Source organism: Terrapene carolina, unplaced genomic scaffold (genome assembly GCF_002925995.2).
Source record: "Terrapene carolina triunguis isolate 2854851 unplaced genomic scaffold, T_m_triunguis-2.0 Scaffold833, whole genome shotgun sequence".
In the NCBI taxonomy this organism is placed as follows: Eukaryota; Metazoa; Chordata; order Testudines; family Emydidae; genus Terrapene; species Terrapene triunguis.
The window spans coordinates 922,897-944,260 of record NW_020665184.1 but is presented as its reverse complement, the minus strand read 5'-3'; the positions used below and the strand labels follow the sequence as shown (position 1 = coordinate 944,260).

General features: G+C 48.9%; 1 protein-coding gene across 1 annotated transcript in view; it reads left to right on the top strand.

The window, feature by feature from the left end:
* NFIX (nuclear factor I X) overlaps nucleotides 1-21,364 on the top strand; it is an 82,729-nt gene that overhangs the window by 22,460 nt on the left and 38,905 nt on the right. Inside the window, exon 2 of the mRNA XM_026660583.2 lies at nucleotides 1,483-1,640. Coding sequence (XP_026516368.1) covers nucleotides 1,614-1,640 — 27 coding nt within the window. The 5' untranslated portion in view covers nucleotides 1,483-1,613. The remainder of the gene's footprint in view (nucleotides 1-1,482; nucleotides 1,641-21,364) is intronic.

Below are 21,364 nucleotides of genomic sequence, written 5' to 3'. Positions count from 1 at the left end.
ATCTCCATCCCCATCCATCCATCTCCATCTCCATCTCCATCCCCATCCATCTATCTCCATCCCCATCTCTCTCCATACCCAACGATCCGTCTCCATACCCATCTGTCCATCTCCATACCCATCCATCCGTCTCCATACCCATCCATCCATCTCCATACCTATCTATCCAATCTCCATACGCACCCATCCGTCTCCATATCCATCTCCATACCCATCCATCCAGCTCCATACCCGTCCATCCAGCTCCATCCCCATCCATCTCCATACACACCCATCCATCTCCATACACATCCGTCCATCTCCAAATCCATCTCCATACGCGTCTCCATACCCAACCATCCGTCTCCATGCCCATCTATCACCATACACACTCTATCTATCTATCTATCTACACAACCTGTCTGTCAGTCTACCTAGGTCCATACACACCCACCCATCTATCTATGTATCTCCATATCCATCCATTTGTCTAATCTCCATACCTCCCCCATCTATCTATGTATCTATCTGATCTCCAGACCCAGTCGCCTATCACATGCTAGAACACACTTTCCCCTTTGCACCACGCTAGGGCGTATTGTTAAAATAAAGCCAACCTCTTTAGCAATAAAATAAATTAACTCAAGGACATTTTAAAAACGAGTTTGTGCGGAACAGGATTGAGTCCAAGGGAAAAACCTTAACCCCCGCTTTGCCAGCGTGTACATTTTCTCCAGGTCAGTTTCTCCAAAGACCTCCCCCTCCTCCCCCCCCGTTTCCCTTGTGTCCCATGACAGACAGAGTGCCGCCCCCGCCCCAATTCTGTGTTCTCAGGCTGGGCTCCAGCCGAGCTCTGGTTTGCTAGGGGGCAAAGATCTGTACAGCGCTGTGCACATCCCATTGCAGGGGGCATAACCCCAACTCCCCCCCAGACCCTGGCCAGGAGCCTCGCACTGCGAGAAAGTGACGGGCCTGGCCAAAGCAGGGTCGAAGGGGTCGCCTCTGCTTCTGGGGGGGGGAGCCCCAGAGCATGTGTGAGATGAGGGCAGAGCAGGACAAGCCCGTGATTTTAACCCCTCTCCGGCTCCAAATCAAAGGCTGTGTCTCGCTGGTCCCAAATGCAGCGAGTTGCCCAGCCTACGGGACGCCTCTGGAATTCGGATTTGCGGCCTTACGGTGCCCGGGGCTTGGCCCAGCAGCAGTGGAAACACGTCTCAAAGCCCGGGGGCGAGGGGCTAGACCCTTCCAAGGTTGCCCAAGTGGATTCTCTTTGAAGTGAGGCTGCTCCCAGCCCAGCCCGTGCACACGCCGCCAACCCGAATCGGAGGGAGCCCAGTGCGAAGGGGAGGGAAGAGCTCCGAATACAAAGTGTGTGTGTGTGTGTAGGGGGGGAAGGGAAGAGAAGGGAGGGAGCGGGGCGGGGGGAGAGTGGGAGGGAGCTGAAAGCTTTCTCAAGGCAAAAGTGTTCTCGGTTCCAAACTTTGTCTAAACTTTCACTTTCAGAGCTCCAAGGCGGGGTTACCACTCGGCAGCATGGACTAGAGGGGAACTGCCGCAGCATTACATGCAGTCACCTAGCCAGCTGTTCTCCATATGAAAAACAGCCCTGCAACAGTGTGTTTCCAAAACTAACCATGTATTCCCCATACTGCCTGACCCAGGTAACAAACCAACCAACCAACCAACAAAAAAACCAAAAAGAGAGAGAGAGAGAGAGAGAGAGAAAAGCAAGTTCTGGTTGTTTCTTTCCTTGCATTGTTTTGTTGTGCAAACTTTCCTGGTGGGTTCGCTCCTGGGTTCGTGTCGGTGTGGGCCACGCACCAGGCTGGGGCGGTGTGGCTGGGGGGAGGATTATTGCTGCCTGTCTGGGCTGGGTTTTTGTTTGAAACAAAAATTCTTCCCCTGTCTCTCTCTCTCTTTCTGCAGAGAAAGAGGTTTCGATGGCATGTTTCCAAGTTCTTTGTTATATTCACTGCACATGGGTTTAGTTCAGAAAATGGCGCTTCTCCCAAATTTATTTCAAGAATTAAAAAAGCAGAGAGAGGGAGAGGAAGGGAGGGAGGGGAAAGGGGGCAGCGGGGGTTGCTGGATTGATGCATGCAGCTATGCTGGGGTTTGGGGAGAGGGAGGTGGGGGGCGCTGGTGGGGACGGGGGGGGGACTGTACAAATGTAGAAGTGATTTTAATCTTTGTCTTTTCTGGTCCGATCTGAACCGCGCGGGGTTTATTGCACAGGGGCGGTTGCTAATGCTGGGAGTTGCCGGCGCTTGCAGTGGGGTTTTGCCTTGCTGGGGTTGGGGCTGTTGGGAGCTGAGATCTTGGTTTGTTTCAAAACCAACCCGCCACCCCAAAGCCCAATTTGTCTGGTTGTTTTGAAGTAACCCCCCCCCCCCCGAGCGGGAGGCAGTTGCTAAATGCCAGGGGGAGAATCGGTCCTAGGTTGTGTGGCTTCCTCTCCTGTTGCATTTGCTCCCTGCCCGGGGTCAGGTAGGGGAGTTTCCCCCTTTCTTCCCCCGTTGGGAAGGTCCGGCACTTTCCTGCCCCCGCCGCTCAGCGCTGGGCTTCACCTCTCGGGGGGCGCGGGGCTTGCTGCAGTTTCTCGAGGGAGAAGGGAACCGAGCGTGTGGACGGTGCAAAACGGGGCGGCGGAGAAGGGGGCGTTTGGAGCAGGGGAAGTTTGCAAAAGCGGAGAGTTGGGAGCTTTTTCCACGAGCGGGGGGAGGCGTTGAAATGTACAAGCTGCAAGGGGGGGGGGTTAATCAATGCAACATTTCTAACCATGCAAAAAGAAGAGAAGGGACTGCACCGTTTGCAGGAGATCTCTGTCTGTTTGCGATGTGTGGGGTTTATGGTCTTCTGGTGATGGGTTTGATCCCCCCCCCCCCCCGGGTACAATCGGAGGGGCAAAGAAATGTTGGATTTTTCTGTTAATTAAAACGGGGGATTTTTTTGGGGGGGGGTATGGGAATTATCTTAACTCTTCAGTTCAGAGTTGCCTGAAAAGGCGCTTTGCTGGATGAACTGAAGTTATGGTGACATTTCTGAGTTGGGGGGGGGGCACTGTCTTGAAATGCAGCTAAGAATTTATTTTGTAACCATCCAAAAGCTTTTTAATTTTTCCACTCAACTAATTAAAAAAACAAACCCAACAACCCCAACACTTTGCAATTGAGTGATGGACAAATTCGGCTGCTGCTGGGAAGGGAGTGAAGCCGATTTCAAACAGGTCTTTGGAGCCGAGCATGTAACTTCTTTGGAGGGAGGGTTCGGATCCACGGACAGGGAAAGCGAGTGTATTTTTAATGCCCCCAGAAGGAAGTTTCCTGTAGCGAAGATACTTTGGCTTTTGTCTGTTTCAACTTTCCAGTTCCCCCAACCTGTCCCATAGCTGTGAAGCGTTTTCCCAGGCACTGCTTTGAGCGCTCGATCCGACTCAGGTGGGGGAAAGGAGCGGCTCTAGGGCCATCTCCCAGTTCCTCTTGTCCCTAGCTAATCTCCAGCCCTCCTTCCCCGGGAGTCCCTAGGCACGGGGGAGGACAGGTCAGGTAACCCCTGCACAGACCTTTAGCAAGTTTGCTTTTAAGAGTGTGGTAGGCAAGCTGAGCTCCCATTCAACTCTGAACTAACTGCCCCTAAATTCATGCCTCTTTCTGAAGAATATTTTGGCATTATTTGATGCTCTTTTACAAATCATCTTAAGTTGAAATATTTTACATTTTTTTATAAGAAGGGTATAATTTATGCCCTTCAATATCTGTCTTTTTTTTTTTTTTAAAAAGACCAGTTTGTATAGTTCAATGTCCTTAAAGATTTTAAAATCCTTGTCAATGACACATTGGAATTTTTTTTTTTTACATAAAGCAACTCAGCAATAAGGAAAAGCACGGCTTTATGTAAAAAAAACAACAACCCAAAAATGACATTGGACTTTTATTGTTTTAAATTACTTTTGCTTAAGCAGGGAGCCAAGGAAATACATGGGCTGGTGAGCAGCACCGATACACAGAAATGGGAGTCGCTTCTTAGCAAGGCGTTTTTTTTCTATTCTATTTTCTTCCTTTCCTTTTTGCCATGCTGGCTGCAAATAATGTGAATCACATTTTTGAGGTTTGCCATGGATAGATCTTTCTAATTGGCTGTAATTTCTGTGGTTTGGGGCACTTTTGGAGAGTACAGTGTAGAAACTTTGCATATCTGTTTGCTCATTTGGTGGGAACAATGGTTTTTTTGGGGGGGGGAATACAGTTTTTTCAGTGGCTGGGCAAATCTGTTCCTTTCCTTAATCAACAGTAAGTAATAAATGGAGTGGACTATTATTATTATTGGTTATGGAAGAATATCATGAATTCCCTTTAGTTCTGCCTTCTTTAATTTTGGATTTGATAAGAGATCAGGAGAATTATTACAATGACAATGAGCATTTGACTCTGAAAGCAGTTGGAATTAGAGGGGGGTGTTCTTGAACTCACGCAAGTTACTCTGGAGAGTTACTGGCTGAACAATGTGGTCCCCGTATTTTTTGTTGTTTTGTTAAAAAGAGGTGGTGGCAGTGGATGGGCTCTATTAGGTCCTTTACATTTCAGTAGCAATTACTATCAATACCTAATAAATGACTGGCAGTTTTAGCTATGGAAAGAAGCAACTAGCGCCTAATGTTTATGGATGAAAACTTCTCTATAAATATAAGGTATCTGACATAGTATGTACAGCTCTATAATTATATAGACACACATATGTATGGCTGTGTGTACCTACGAGTGTGTGATATAGCTATAGGTATCGTGTGTGTGTGTAATACAAATACATACATAGACACTGAGCCTAATATTTATATAATAGACCGTGTGTGTGAACACACACATACTGTACTCAAAATAACTTGTATTTAAGAATTTATATCATATGATAATATAAATTGTGAATACACACACACTGTACCTAAAATACCTTATATTTAGTGATTTACAGATATTATATATAATATCTATAAAATATACCTACTGTACTGTACCTAAGATACAACGTGTATGTGTATATATATGTGTGTGTATATAAACTGTGTATATACACGCAGTCATTTATGTGATACCAGCCTAGTACCTGGCGATATGTGTGCATGTAATCTATAGGTGATACATATGAATTGGTGTGTAGGTGAATCGTGCGCCTCTGTGTATAATACATGCAATACATAAAATATCATACATGTCTGTCGGTGGCATGCATGTTTTTGCGACATAATGATGTACTGCATTACATACTGTAACTAACAGTGGATATCTTATAGTACACAGTATGTGTAGAGAGAAATGTATTTTGCACAAACAGCATCGTTGATAATGATGATTTTATTTATCAAGGCATCTCTTTTCTCACTCCGCCACTCCCCACGATGCTCTGGGGTGCCATGTGAACAATTAAAAGACAGTTGTTACCAATAAAACAATAATTACAACATCATTCCATGGATTAAAACCTAAAAAACAACAATCCTAAAAAAAAAAAAAAAATCAAAGGAAAGAGGCTTTAAAAAAACAAAGCCGAACTAAGTGGGGTCACTTAATTAAAAAAAAAAAAAAAAAAAAAGTGAAGCGACAACAGCCAACTTCGTTATAATTTCACGATGTTTCGTTAGTTGGGCAGGAATCCATTTTTTGGGGTAAGGTGGGAGAGTTAAGATGTAATGTTGAGTCATAATTCCTCCCCCATCCTCCAGGCCAAAACCTGCATTTTTACTAATGTCACAGGTTTGGAAAGAATATTTTTAGCATTAGGTCCTGTATTTTATATACATACATATGCGTGTGTATGGGCCTATATTTCTGTATAATTATCTAGCATTAGAGCCTATCTTTTTAATGGCTATATATCTACATCGCATTTGGTCCTGTCTTTCTACATAGGTAACGTTACAAACTTGGCTCGATATTTTAGCATTAGGTCCATATCTATCTAGCAGTGGAGCCTATAATTATTAATACTTATATGTATCTTAATAACTAGAGAAACAGCATGAGACTCTCTCTGTCTCTCTAGCCCCTCCACAGTATCTGTCTGTCTGTATTTTTTACAAACTTTTCCAGCAAGGCCTGCCGTTTCTGGGATAAGTTTTGGAATATTTTTTGGAGGGTTATTTTCTTGCATCTGTTTATTTTTTAGTTCCTCTCTGTTCGCCCCGTCCTTGGGACCCTGCCAACCTGGAGAGACCAGTTTCGTTTCTGCCTCCGGGAGGGAAAACCCAGCTTTCTTTTTCGGAGTCACCCCTTGTTTGTGCCCAGTGAATTAAATCCAGCCTGGCAGATTCCCCGCTGCCCTTCTGCCTCTGCCTGGCTCACTTCTGAACTGATTTCCCTGGTTTCAGTTCCTGGAGCAGGGTAGTTTTTTCCCCCTCTCCCTTTCCTGTTATTAGCGATCTAAAATCACCCCCTGTCCCAGTTCAACCAGTGCTGTCCCTCCCGCTCCCTTTCCTAGAAAAGAGTCCCAATATTGGACCTGCGGGCCTTGCTGAAGAGAAGTTCTGAACTAGGTTATTGTTGTAGGGCCCAATCCTGGGCACTCCCATATCGGCCCCTGGAACTGGATTTCCCGATCTAAGCCTGATCCTGCTGTCCCGATCAATAGAGGGCCTGATCCTCTATTGGTGTAAATCGTTGCATGATAATAGCTTACACCAATGGTGAATCTGGCCCCAAAAGCTTGGCCTCCCTCTGCCTGCGATGGAAGCAGTCTGGGGCCCCGAGTTTGAAATAATGTGCTAGAAGTGGGGAAGTTCTGGCCTGGCTGAAGTTGGTGGGAGAGACTTGAGAGGGGCAGAATCCACAGAAAAGCTTTTCAGGAGGGGCGCAGGGTTGTCATGGTGGAGGCGAAAAAATTATCAAACTACCTTCCGTGGCGCTTGTCTTTGGTGCCACTTGCTTTTTAAGTGGCATCTGCTCTGTAAGTGTTTATTTTATTGTTGGATGAAGGAGAACTCTCGTCTGCTTACTACCTCTGTTGTATTAACAGTTCTGCAGTTCACCTGGCCCAATTCCATCACTCCCAAGCGTTCGTATTCTTTTTTTTTTTTTTTTTTGCTAACAACCAGCTCTGGGTTTTATTTTTTGCAAAGATTTTTTTCCCCCCGATCCCCACGACGTTGCACATATAAAATAAAATACACGTCTGCTAGCTAGGAGGAGTTGGAGGAGCATGTTTGAAATACGTAGAAAGAAGACCAAGAAAGAGAGCCAAGGTGTTGAGTTTTTTGTTTTTTAAGCCAACGCTATTTTGGTGGGGACTTTCGAGTCATTGCAAAAATTTTTTTTTTTTTTACTATTTGCAATTCTGATAAGTGATTTAAATCAGGCAGGTTATTTGCATTTAATTTTGGCCTTTCCGTGCTGATATGCACTCTTGTGTGTGTTTGATATAAGGTATGTGTGTATTATATATAAGTGGGTATGCATGTTTTTATATAATAATAATTAATAATACTTAACTCTTATATAGGGCTTATCATCAGTAGGTCTCAAAGCACTTTTTATAGACACACACACACATACATACATATGTGTTTTTTATATATCTATATCACATGTACGTGTGTGTGTGTGTCTGTATATTACATATATACACAGATGTCTTAAATTTGATTTGGAATGTGTAATAAGTATTGTTTTTGTATGTGGTTAGTGTGTGTATATGTTATATGCTGTGTCTGTAATATACAAATATATTCAGTATACATCCATGCACACCTATATATTATATAGAACTAGGGTTACTAGATAGCAACTGTGAAAAAATGGGACAGGGGGTGGGGGGTAATAGGCGCCTATATAAGAAAAAGTCCCGAAAAATGGGACTGTCCCTTAAAAAATGGGACGTCTGGTCGCCCTATATAGAACCATATATTAAATATTCGTGTGCACACATTGTAGATAATATGTGGCCCTGTATGTAGTACGTATAGTGCGTTTATATAGTATAATCACATATACATCCTAACCACGTATACAGGAGAACCTCAGAATTATGAACAGCAAAGTTATGAACTGACCAGTCAACCACACACCACATTTGGAGACAAAAAAAAAAAAAAGGCAAATACAGTACATATGGTGTTAAATGTAAACTACTTAAAAAAACAAACAAAAAAAAAGGAAAGTTTAAATAAAAAAGATTTGACAAGGTGAGGAAACTGTTTCTGTGATTGTTTCATTTAAATTAAGATGGTTAAAAACAGCATTTTTCTTCTGCATAATAAAGTTTAAAGCTGTATTAAGTCAAAGTTCAGTTTTAAATTTTTGGAAGAACAACCCTAACATTTTGTTCAGTTACAAACATTTCTGAGTTACAAATGCCCTCTATTCCCAAGGTGTTCGTAATTCTGAGGATCTACTGTATAATATGGATTTGCATATAATAATTCATATGCAATATACATATTTTATGTGATATATACAGTGTGTGTATATATCATCACATGTACACAGTTTACACTTTTATATATATATATATATATATATATATATATATATATATATATAATATAGTGCATGTATATCACAAATATATACATGCCATACACATATATAATACCAGATGGGTCTGTTTATATATTGTGTGTGTATTATATATAGACCCACTATTCATGTATATATAATATAGATTTGTATATCGTATGTATGGTGTGTGTATTTATATATATGTAAATGTTGAATATACACACTATACTCATTATGTATAACACACACATAGATTACACATACATCATAATGTGTGTACATATGTATACGTCATACATAGAAACATCAGCTGATATTTGTAAAAGTGACCAGTGATCTGAGGCATTTCACACTTTCAAATCAGGCCCTGTATGGAGCCTTGTGTTGGACACCTGAAATCACTCCAATTTAGACCTGCGGTGTGCAGTCCCGCACCCTGTAACTGTACCTCCAGATATGATCTATGTTCTCTATCAGTGTGTAGCTATTATACTAATATGTCCGATCACATACACACACACACAAACAACCTACTGTGTAACATGAATCTAGTATCTGGGTAAGTGTCTAATATGTGTGCATGTATAATATAGCCTAGATATACATGTAATCCATTAAAGCAATTATTAGTTACACATTCCAAATCCAATTTCCTTAATAAGTCTGCATTCTTTTCACCCCCCTTTCAAGTGCATTTTGAACCCTCTGTTTTCTAAGGTTGGGAATGAAGGGTGGATTTTTCTACTAGCGTGACTTGGTGGCCTTCTAATAAAGGGGACAGAGTTTGGGCCTTTCTGACCCACCTAAAATTGACAGGCAAATCTTTGGGGAAGTGCATTTTTCACTGACCAGAGAGTTGGACAATCGGGGTGGTTAGCTGGGCTATCAGTCCCTATTCCTCCATCTGGTTGTATTTTGAAAGATATTTGCGTGCACACACACGTAGCTGTGCAGATGGAAAATCCAGCTCGCTCGCTCCTTATCTTGGCCTGCTTTGGAGGAGCCTCCCGAACACAAATGGGTTTTATGTAGCAAATCCTTGCTCACCTTTTCCTTGCTCAGTTTTCCTTGACTATTCCCCAGGTTGATTCTGTAAATCCTCACTACTGGATGCAGTCATTTGTTGACCTGACTGGTGTTACCGCTGTGCCTGCTAGCGAGCACTGGCAGCGTTGGGCCTTATTTATTTAGAAAATCATAGAAAGATGTTGCCTGCTTTGGGGTAGGGGGTAACCCAACCAACCAACCAAACCGACTAACAAAACCCCTACAGGTCGTTTGAAAGCAGCCCCATCCAATACGCTATTGTTAGACATTTTACCCCACGGGTTTGACTCTTCCCTCCTGATCTTCAGAGCAGAATTTGTTACACAAGGAGCTTTTTGGGGGGGGCGGGGGAAGGAATTCAAGATGATAACTTACTTCAGTCGGTTCGGGCTCTAGTGGAAAGTCCATGGGAGCTTTGCCAGTGGTCTTTTCTAAAAAAAAAAAAGGCATTGGAAAGATTGCAGCAAAGCGTGGGTTTTTCAGACTTTGGGGAAGGAGGTGGGAAAAGAGTCTGACTGTTGAGGAAGTTAAGGTACTTGCAAGGGAAATGAAAACATAAAAATATTATATAACCACACAGACAAAGAATGGAACAATGAACTGAACAGGGAGAGTGAAATTAGCGAAGCCTATAAATAAACATTTATGCAGTGTTGAGACAGTATTCAGGTGAGTTTACAAACAATTCATTAAGATATTTATAAACTTTCACAGTTTGGGGCTATCAATAGAAACTTAATTACAAACTGTAAACAACTTTCCATTCTCATTGGAATGACAACCTCTGGCTTCCGAAATGGGCAGTTTCTCGATTTTCTTACTGAGCAAAAAAAAATTTTTTTTTTTTTACAGTAGAAAATGGAAAAACGAAAGTCCAGTTTGACTGTTTTTTCCTTTTCTTTTGCAGATTTTTTATTTTTTTAATTTTTTTTTAAGTGGAAACTTTCCTCGTAAAGTCCTTTTTTTGTTTGTTTGTTAATTTTTATGTTTTAATGTGCAGTGGGATTTTTTTTTTAAATTTTGGAGGCAAATACACTCCTCATTTTGTTTTTTAAGGAATAATGGTCTATAAAATGAGAAGTTACATCTGCACTGGCTGGCTAATTTTTTGGGTGCCTCTATAAACTACAGATGTCTACATATGTGTGTATTATTACTACTCTCTGTGCATATTTCATAGACAAAACGGCAAGGCATGAATATCTGCAATACAAACACACACTCACTCTCAAGAATACAATATATATTTATATATGACATCTATCTACTGTAGATCCATAGCTGTCAATTGAGCTGTATCCCCTTTATAGCAGCCGAGGCTCTGACCCTGTAAGTTTATACGATCTAAAAATGCCAAACAGGACTCCGTGGTGAAAGTCCCATTTTTAGGACGATGGGTACGCTTGGATCATTGACTCACATGAGTTTTGTCCGACTGCCGAATCCAGGAACTTTTGTGAAATGCAAAGGACGGCTTTATCGCAGCATTAAAGACGAGGATTTTAAACACAACTGCTGGCCAAATTTTGCAGCCTTTACTTAGGAACATCACTTACTGAACTCAAGGAGAGTTTGCTTGGATCAGAATTAAACCCTGATATTTATAGTATGTTGAGGTGCGGGGCTGCGCACAACAAGCACAGAAATTGTATTTTACCATGGATTTCTGATTATATGCTTATATAATCTAAAAATGACTGTGTGTGTTCACGTGTGTGCACAAACACACACACTCAGCAACACTTTTATACAAAGGAAAAGATGAGTAAATACACGCATAAACCTAACAATACAAATAATTTTTGTGTGTGTTTTATTGCTCTACAAATGCACAATATCTACAGCTGCTTTTTGTGTGTATTTTTACATACATGCATGTAGTGTCTGTATATAAAGTACACAGATAATATGTAGCTATAGATATAATTATGCACACATACATAATATGCATCCATTTACATATGTGCATGGCATATGAGTGTGTAAATACATATTTACAGGGAAGTGCTTTCAACTTTCACTCTAGCCTTCCCTTCCACAGATGCTGCAGCACACCGGGTGTGCTCAGATATAGATTTACAAACAAAGTGTGATGACTATTTAGTGTTCCACTCCATGGGTATTAATCTGTATAGAGAACGTGTGTGTGTGTATGTTTGTGCATCTGTGTGTAATCTATACACCGAAACCTTGTTTATTTGAGCTTTGATTCTCCAAATAACTCCTTTATCCAGAATGAGGTCATGTTCCCCCGTGTATGCTAACAACGTCAGAAAGTCCCCAGCTTATCCAAGCCTCTGCTTATCCAAATTAAATTCCCGGCCCCTTGTGTGGTTCGGGAAAGCAAGGTCTCACCGTGGCATGATGTGTGTCCATAGGCTGATCGCTCGGTTGGCTTGTCTTCATTTAGGATTTCTGGATTTCAGGCTGCTCCGTTGGCCTTTTCCTTCCCAAACTGTGTTTCCAAATCTCGGAGCGGAGCGAAATCCCCTGTGAAACAAAGATTAGCGGAGCCTGGGGCTGGCATCTCAGCTGGTGTCTGTCGTCGTAGTTCCACCAAAGTCGGTAGAGCAAGGCCGACTGACACCAGCTGAGGGTCCAGCCCCAGATCCGACATGTCTCTGTCTTTACTCTCTTCCCTCTGCTTTGAGAGAGGCATTTGCCAAGTGAAAACATTCCCAATGTGGGGGGGGAGTGGGTTGCTGTTTACTCTGTTGCTTTCATTTGTACGCATTTAGGATGAGTCTATAAACATGGTGTAAAGGTATAAAATAGCCCTTGTAAGATTTCCCCCCACTTTGGATTAGCAAAATGGACTGGAAGTCCTTAATTACTCTTTAGGTTGCTTTTATTGTTGTCCATTATTAACTCCTTTCCTGAAACTGACACCGGTAGCCCCTTTTTTCCATCTGATCTGACAAATCTGCCCCTCTCCTTTCTTCCTCCACAAGTGAGCTCACTTGGACTTGATTTCTATAACAAACTCTCAAACTTTCCTTGCTGCCTTCGACAGAGAAAGAGCTGGGAATAGCATTCCCCCGCTCCCTCCTAGGCCTCCGGTCCCATGTCCCCACCAAAATATCGACCGCTGTCTTTGGTTCTTCACCACCCTCAGTTAAATGGAAGCGGGGCATTCATTGCGAAATGGAAAGAATCCGTCCAAATAAGGGAAGGTGCGAAAGAAAAAGGATTTAGCTATTTTGGGGCCTGTTTGTGTGCCTATCTGGGATCAGAAGCGCTTTTGGTTTAAATATCACTTATTTATATATTTTGATTCTTTTTACTTTGGACGCTTTTGTTTTGTTGAGTTTTTAAAGCAAATTAAATTATTGAAAAGACCTGGAATTGTAAAGGGGATAGAAAAAAGAGAAAGGGGGGGGGGGTGCGGTGTGGGGAATGGGAATCTGAATAATTGATGGGAAGCAAAAAGCTTTCTTGGAAAAGCTGGATGCCAACTCAATCCCTTCTGGAAAAGAGGGGGATTTTGTCTGGCTTTTAACAGAGTTCCCCCCCCCCCCACACCCCCAGTTTTGCGGGTGGTTTCCCTGCGCGGTGCATGAAACGGAAGAAGTGCTGCCAGAGTGAAGCAGCGAATGAATATAAATTTATAATCTGCACCCCGGCGGCGGCCGCTGGCGTAAAGTTGGTCGATGCCCCAGAGCGACTTTGCTTCCGCTGCCCCGAAAGCAGATTGCGGCTTTTGGGTCTGGCGTGTGCGTGTGACGGTGCCAGCGCCCTCCGAAAGCAGGTTGGCCACAGAGGCACAGTGTGGTGCACCTCTGCCCCCGCCTGCGGCACATGGTAGTTTAGATTCCTGAGGGTTGTTACTACCTTGGTCTAGGTTCGGTTGTTGGGTTTAGTGTGCGGGTGCTGGGTGGGGTCTGTGGCAGGAGGTCGGCCTGGAGGATCTGCCCTTAAACTCTCATTCCGTGCATTGTACGAGTGCCCGGGGCTCAGAAGCCCAACAGAGTCGGATGAGCTTGAGCACAAAAGTGGCAAAAGCGGGGCCGGCTGCCCCGCCCTTGGGAATGATTCCTGTCCCTTTGCGCCGATTTGTTTTTAAATCCGGAAATAGGCAATTAATGTACGGCGAGTGCTTGTTGTTATGCCGGCTGCATGGGAGAGTGAATGACAGTCAGAGACTGGTGAGGGCTATAGCCTAAGACTCTAGATGGAATAGAATACAAGTGGGTTATGGATCAAGCCCCCTTTGTGTGTGTGTGTGTGTGTGTGTGTGTGTGTGTGTGTGTGTGTATTGGAAATCCTGAGTGTGAATATACTGGTCAGTATAGATCGCCATTTCTACCGGAGCATGAGTCTGTGTCTGCCTTCTCTCTGTAGATAAATATCCAGTGATCATTGTCTGAATCCCAGGTGCCTGCCAATGTAACGTATAGACTCTGTAACTGCCTGGACGAGGGAATAGATGCAAACAATCCGTTTATGTAAGAGTGGGTATATAAACTTTTGTAGCGCAAATATTCCACAGTCTGAATTCTCTCTGTGTGAGTGTATAGAATATATTCTTCTGTCTAAATATATTATATACAGGAGACTCTCTATAAAAATCTTAACTCGCACGTTCCATCAGTAGATCTCAAATTGCTTTACAAAGGGGGTCAGTATCGTCATCCTCATTTTACAGCTGGGGAAACCGAGGCACAGAGAGATGCGAGTAGCAGACGTTCACCCAGCAGGCCAGTAGCGGAGCTGGACTAGAACCCAGGGGTCTTGAGTTCAGTGCTCTATCACATAGGCCGGGCTACGGTATTATAATCACTGTATCTATGTCAGAGGGTGCGTGTAATCGTCTTATTTCTGTAGCTAAAATGTTCTGCCATCGCTTAGTCTGAACTCTGTGGTAATTTGTTTTAGCTCTAGACTAAAATACCCACCAGCCATTGCCGTCTCTGAAGCACGTTGTGCTATTTTATCTTTGTTTGTTACTACATGCATTCATAAGCTGCCCATCTCCGCGGCATCTGGGCTGCCACCAGAATACAAGGACAGCCCAGCGAGGCATTTCTCGGATCAGGTGCTTTGGGCAGAGGGGTGGATTTGGAGCTCGTGGTTCGTTTCCACAGGGTGGCAAACACCTTCCCATTTCGTATGCACTCGCTGCCAAACCCGTTGCTAATAGGCAGTTAAGCTTGAGCGGCCAGTCCCTCAGAACGCTGAGCTCCCCTATAATTAACCCTCTAAAAAGCAGGCCGGGGGTGATCTCAGGAAGGCTACGAGTCGCCGCCCGTTAACCTAACTCCTCGGGAACAGGTTTTTGCCAGTGACTTTCTCTAGTTTTTTGGAGGATGTAGCGGGAGCCAGGGCGACGTGCCTGAGGGGCCGAGGAACCCCTTGAGCAAACCACCCCAAGCGTGTGCCGCTCCCTCGGCCCTTGCGCCTGATAAGCAGGGTCCGGATGAGGCTGCTGGGGCAATCGGGGCTGGCGAACCTGGCGTGGCTAGCCAGGCCACGTGCGGGCTGAGAGCGGGGCTGATTGCGCTCTGTAAGATGGGGGAGGGGGAAGAGCCAGGACAAGGTTGGCCCAAAGATAAATGGGGATAAACTGAGGCTGGAAATAGGGAGACGGTTTCTAAGGTCCAGACCGGGAGGGTCCGGACAGCCTCCTGTAGGAGCAAAGGGCCTCCCTGGTTTGGAGCTGGGTGAGTTTGTGATGGGGGTGACGGGCAGCCTGCGATGGCAGGGTCTGGGCGCACTGGCCCAGGCGGTCCCGCCGCTCCTGCGCTCCCCAGCCATTTTCCACAGTCGGCTTGTAGAGGCCTTTGAGCTCTGCTCTCGGGGTTAAGCCTTCCAAAAAGAGCTCCGGCAGAACGAAGACCTCACGCGGCTCGGTGGGACCCACGTCCGAGGGCGGATACCCGGTCCCCGAGCACCTGCGCTTAGCTTGCCTGCTCCTTTCTTTGCTGTGCGCTCCTGATGTGTGTCAACGCGCCGAGCCAGAGTGTAGTAACTCTGAAAGCCGTGCTGCTCAGACCCCCGCGGCGGGGCAGCCCCTGAGGTTCAGGCCACGTAGATAAGCTCAGGTTGGTGCTGCAGGGACAGCTCCAGGCCCCCTTCCGAAACGAGATAAGAACAGGCACCGTGTACTGGCTAGCTCTTTTCTCTGCCTGGCTCTCTCGGGAACTGCTGGATCAACTGACCCCAAACTTGTCCCACTCACACGAGCTGAGTGAAAACGTTCGGACTAACCTTTTTTCCGGCAAAAAAATGTACATTCGCGGACAGCGGAACCTTTTGTGACTTTGTGTCAGTTTCACCAAATTGGTTTGGTTTAAGGGGGGGGGGGGGAGCTAAAAAATAAAAGGGGGAAATGTGGTTTTGCGAGGTTCGAAAGGAGATGGCCCAGGTTTTCTGTTCAAAGTGACTTTTTGTTTGAACGTTTCTTTTACTTTTATTTTAATCTACTTCAAAATGCTTAGAAATGGTCGCGATCAGAACTAATTTTTGATGGATGAAAAAGTCTAAAAATGTCATTTTTGTCTTGATCAAAACGGTTTGATTTTGCGAGAGCAAAATGCCTCTGTTCCACCCAAAGCGAGTTATTCTGTTGCCTTTTTGATTAACCCCCAAATTTGGAAAAACGGACTTTTTGGGCCGAATACCCCCGCCGGTTTTCCAGACTGGCCGGCGAACCGAAACATCCAGGCTTTGCATGGCTCCACTGCTCACCCGACCCTGGGGAGTTCCCGCAATTTCCGAGACAAGCAGAGCATGCTTGTGGATTTTAGAGCACTTTGAAACATCGCTGCTTGACTGAATCTTAACTATGCTCTCACCCTGCCACAGTGTGTGGCTGTCTGCTCACGTAGCCAGCTGGTGCAGCGTGGGGCGGGGCTGGGCTGGGTCCCCCATCCGAGTTGTTACGGTGCCAAGCGGCAGAGGCCTGGCTCTTTAGCTCACGCTGTAGCCGCCGGGGGGTTCGCTCTGGAGGTCCTGGTTCAGGCCTGGCTGCATCAGCCAAGATGGCGCCTGGCCCACTGGGAAGCCGGGTGGGGGCGACGGGGGAGGAGGTCAGTGGGGCAGCGTGGCGCGTGGGTTTGGGATCGGCGCTCGTTCCATTTGGTCTGGCAGCCAGTGCTGAGGCTGGGGAGGGAAGGGTCCGAGCACCCTGCGTGGCTGGGGAGGGAGCAGCCCATCAGGGCTCAGGGGTGAGAGCCAGCTCTGGACTTAGCCCATGTCCCCCCTATCCCCCCATGGACTTTCCCCAAGCTGGGCTCTGAAGGGTGGGGATGTGTGTCTGTCCCAGCCCCAGTCTGGGGGCATTGAAATGGAGCGCCCCCATCCCCACAGTGCAGAGACAGGGCTGGGGGAGAACATCTCCTTAGGGAAGGAGCATGGTCTAGTCGTTAGTGCAGGACTCCTGGGTTCTCTCCCCAGCCTTGCAGGAGATTGGGGTCTAGTGGTTAGAGCAGGCCGGGGCAGGGACAAAAGATCCTGGGGATCTACCTGGCAGCACAGTGTGGTGTAGCGGTTAGAGCTGGAACCAGGACTCCTGGGTCATTTCCCTTCCTCTGCTGCTGAATCACTTCTCTTCTCAGTGCCTCAGGCTCTTGGGATAATAATAGTGACCGGCCTTCTCGGGGGGCTGTGTCTGTGCAGCGCCTGGCACACTGGGGCCCTGACCTGGTCTGGCTCCACGACCGCATTTAACCACAGGCACCTGAGTTGGGCCAGGGCCAGATTGGCCCTGTGCTTTTGCAAAGCCCTTTGAGTGAAAGGCACCGGGTGGGGCTGGTGGCCAGCAGGGCATCAAGAGAGATGGCAGGGAGGGGAGAGACAGCTGGGGCGCATGTGCCCCTCCTGGGTATTTCAGGGGCATCAAATCCAGCCTGGTTCGGGATCCCTCCAGCCAGATGGCTGCAGATAACGCTTCACAGCTTTGTTGGCATTAGAATTATCGGGGGGGGACCCATGACCTTCAAATCCCTTGTCACCACATGTCAATTATCACAGCTCCATCAGATGGTTAGCAGTGCATTAGGGTTGCTCTAAAAAGCGTCACCAGCAGCTAGGAACTTGGCTTAACGATCTGTTTCTCTTGCAAGGTGGGGAAGTCGGGGCGGGGGCGGGGAGGTCAGAGGAAAGGGGGGTAACACCCGGGGCTCGGCTTCGGCTGTCAGTGCAGGAGGGCTGGCTGAGGCTTCTGAGCCTGTGGGCAGAGGGCGTTTGGCATCAGTGGATGGAAATGTGGCAATGCAGGGACTGGGAGAGGATCTGAGAGGGAGAGATTCCCCCTCCCCTGCACCCCAAAAAATTATCCAAGCCCCCGGGCTTGTCCGCAGGCTGCTGGTGGGGGCTGGCGCCTGTGCTGCCGTTATCGCCTGCGCTAGCCAGATTAGCGCTAGCGTGGGTCTGCCGGCCCGTGCCATGCTCGCGTCTCCCTTTGCAGGGCAGCCGGCTGGGAAACAGGTCACCCCGCTCACCCTGCTGGCACAAGCCCCAGCCGCCTCCTGGCCAAAAGGGCCCTTTCCCAGTCAGCGGCCACTTCCAGAGTGCCATAAACGGAAGTGGAAGAAGTCCCCTCTTACCCTGGAGCAAGCGTGTGTAGGGGGAGTTCTACTGCTAGAATGATGTCACTTACGAGGTGTATTGTGGTAGCGTCCAGGGCCCCGTGGCGCTAGGCGCTGTATGTGATTCGGTGTATTACGGTAGCGCCCATGGCCCAGGGCAGCCCGACGGCAGCGGGCTCTGCTCCCCAGCAGCCTGGCCGGGGGCGGGGGGGTTAGTCGGGGTCTCAGCCAAGGGGAGCTTGGAGGAGGGATTGGCAGGACAAGGGGGAGCTTTGCGGCGGTTGCCAGGAGCCCCTCAGCACGAGGGGCTGGTTTGAAACGTCCCAGGGGGGCGCTGGAGGCTGGCGGCGTGGGCTGGGAGCAGGCGGGAGCACAGAGGATAGTGGTTTAAATTCACCCTTCGCTCGTACCGGTGTCACTCTGCCAGTCCTGCCCTGGGTTCTGCCCCACGGGAGGGCCCCCTTTGGCTGCTCTGCAATGCTGGCCTGGACCTGATCAGGGGGTGCTGGGGTGGGGCGGGGTGGGGGGTGCCCTTCCCACGGGATGGGCAAGTCTGTGCTGGTTTGAAAGAGGCTTGGGGAAGGGGGAAGACACCCATCGAGTTCCTGCCTGGGACATGGGTTTAATCAGCTGGAGCTGGGAGCTAGGACTCCTGGGTTCTATCCCCAGTACAGGGAGGGGAGTGGGGGCTGGGAGCCAGGACTCCTGGGTTCTATCCCCAGCTCTGGGAGGGGAGTGGGGGCTAGCGGTTAGAGCGGGGGGAAGGGGCCCAGGACTCCTGGGTTCTATCTCCAGCTCTGGGAGGGGAGCGGAGCTGAGCTAGGGGGTTAATGTGATGAACTGAACTTTCTCTCGCCCCCATACACAGCGGGCCGGGCCCTGTCTGCCCAGCGAGCCCCCTGCCTTACAGTCTCGCTATACGAATTGCCTAGTCCCCTGCCAATTCTGCCCGCCCAGCAGGTGGAATAAATGTCGTTGATTCCCCCCGGACAGCCGGGCTGTTGTGTGTGTGGCGGGGACAGAGCCCCGTCCGCCTGTCCGTCTGCTCCACCCAGCCTCCCCAGCGCTGGCACCTTCCCTGGCCAGCCTGGCGGCCATCTTGATTCTCCTGCTCGCTCTCTCCCACTCTTCTTCCTTTGTCTCTCTCACTCGCTCTCCGCGCCCTTCCTTCCTCCCCATCTCCTTTCTCGCTGTTTCGTTCATTTGTTCTCCCCCGGCCCCGCTGCCACTTCCCTTCGAGCCATGGGGCCCAAAAGCCCCCCCTGGGCCGCCCGTCCCCCCCAGCGCAGGCTGGCCCCTTGCTTCGGAAGCTGGCTCCTTTTCTCTCTCTCTCGCTGTCCCGTTGCCGACCATGTTTTGGCTGCCAGCGCACCCCCCCCCCCCCCCCCAGCCGTTGGGTTTTTGGCTCCGGCTGGGGCTCAGTCCGTGCCGAGCCAATCCCTGACCCCACGGGGGCAGCCACTTTGCAGCAAACTTTGTTCTCACCCGTTGGGGGCGGGGGCGGGGAATGGAGCGCGGCGATATTGGGGGGGGGGTGTTGGCAGTCAGAGGGCCCGGGAGGGGCGGGGGGATTGGAGGACTGGCTGCTTTGGGTTTGCCACTGGCAGGGAGGTGCGGAAGGGGGGTGCTGGGGAGTCGGGGATGGGCATCGGGGGCTGCGGTGCCGTGGGGCTTGGCGGGGGGGATCAGGAGCCCCCCGCGCTCTCTCCTGCCTGCAGCCGGGGTTCTGGCTCGCTGCCGGGCGGCTACAGCTGTGGGCTCGGCAGCGCCGCTACGCCTCGTGCTGCAGTGCGAAGCAGCAATGCGGACCGCGGCAGCCAATCAGGAGGCAGGTTTAGCCGGGCCGGCCCGCGCCCCGATGGGGCTGGCTGAGGGGGGCAGATTTCAGAGAGGCCTGGCGGGTGGGGTCTCTGCCTTGGGAGCCCGGGGCTGAGGGGCTCAGCTCCTGGATTCGCCACGCTCCGGGCGAGCAGGGGCAGGGAGAATAGCCAAGCAGAGCTCACCTCACATGGGCACGACCTGCTTGGCCCCCCTCATGGCTCTGTCTGCCCCCATGATGCTTAGGGGGAAACTGAGGCACAGAGCGAGGAAATAACTCAGCCAAGGCTTCACAGCAGAGCCGAGAGCAGAACCCAGGAGTCCCGACTCCCCAGTCCGTTTCTCCAATCCCTGGCCAAGGGCCCACTCGGGCTCTGTTTTCCCTTGTCTGGCTCCAGCCCAGTGGCTAGTACGCTCCCGGCTTGTCCTCTACCTGGGGGCGGGCGAGAGGGGGTGCGTGGGTGGGAGAGGCAGCCAGCCAGGCCAGTTAGCGTTATCTTTGCTGGAGTGCTCCAGCGACTGACCACAAGTCAGAACTGACCGCTCTTTAACGAGCTGCGGCCAGCTCCCTCGTTAATCTAATTACCCATCGCTTCCCTCAGCCCGGGAGGGAGCGTAGTCTCCCAGCGCAGCCTTCGCTCCGCTCTGCCTGGGCAGAGTTCCCCGACTGGGCGGCCTGTAGGTAAAAGGAAGCGTGCTCCCCAGCAGCTGCTGGCTCACTGCGCTGGGTGCGCGTGCCGCTGCTTGTGCCACCGCACACGCTTGTGCACACACTTGGACATGGGAGCGCGTGGGCCGGGCGGGCACCTACAAGCCCTGACCCCCCTGCCGGGACTCTAAGCGCTCTGCAGTCCCCATGGAGCCAGGGGCTTTACCGAGGTTTCATCGCAATGGGCCCATGTCCCCCCCCCCAAATGCACTGGTTCCTTGAAGGACGCCGGGCTCCAGAGTTAAACCTTTGACGAGTTCCCCCCTTCCCGTGGAGTTCGGGAGCTTAGTGTCCTGCTGCTCCTTTGACACGGCGCGGCTCTGCGAACATGACCCTGGGGATTTGCAGACCTCTAATGAGTTGTTATCTCCGCTTTGTGCCGAGCAAAGTGGACATGAATTTGAAGCATTAATCCTATTAGGTACAGTTCACACTGTCCCTTGTTATCCTCCGCGCTTCAAAATTGTTCCCCTACCCGCCCCACCGCCCCGAGGCACAGGGGGCGGGCTGGCTCGCCAGCCCCGGAAAGCCGCGGTCACAGGTTCCAAGGCCAGGCTGACCTCCTGCAGGGCTGCAGGACTTCCTCCGGGCGCTGGGGAAAGCTGGCGACTCCTGGGCACCCCCAAGCCAGCGGTGCCGTGGGGTCTAGGCCTGCTCTTTGCAGATGGGGAGAGGGCCTGGAAAGAGGAGAAAAGGCAAAGAGAGAGTGGGGTCTAGTGGTTAGAGCTGGGAGGGCTGGGAGTCAGGACTCCTGGGTTCAGAATCCGGGCTCTGGGAGGGGACCGGGGTCTAGTGGT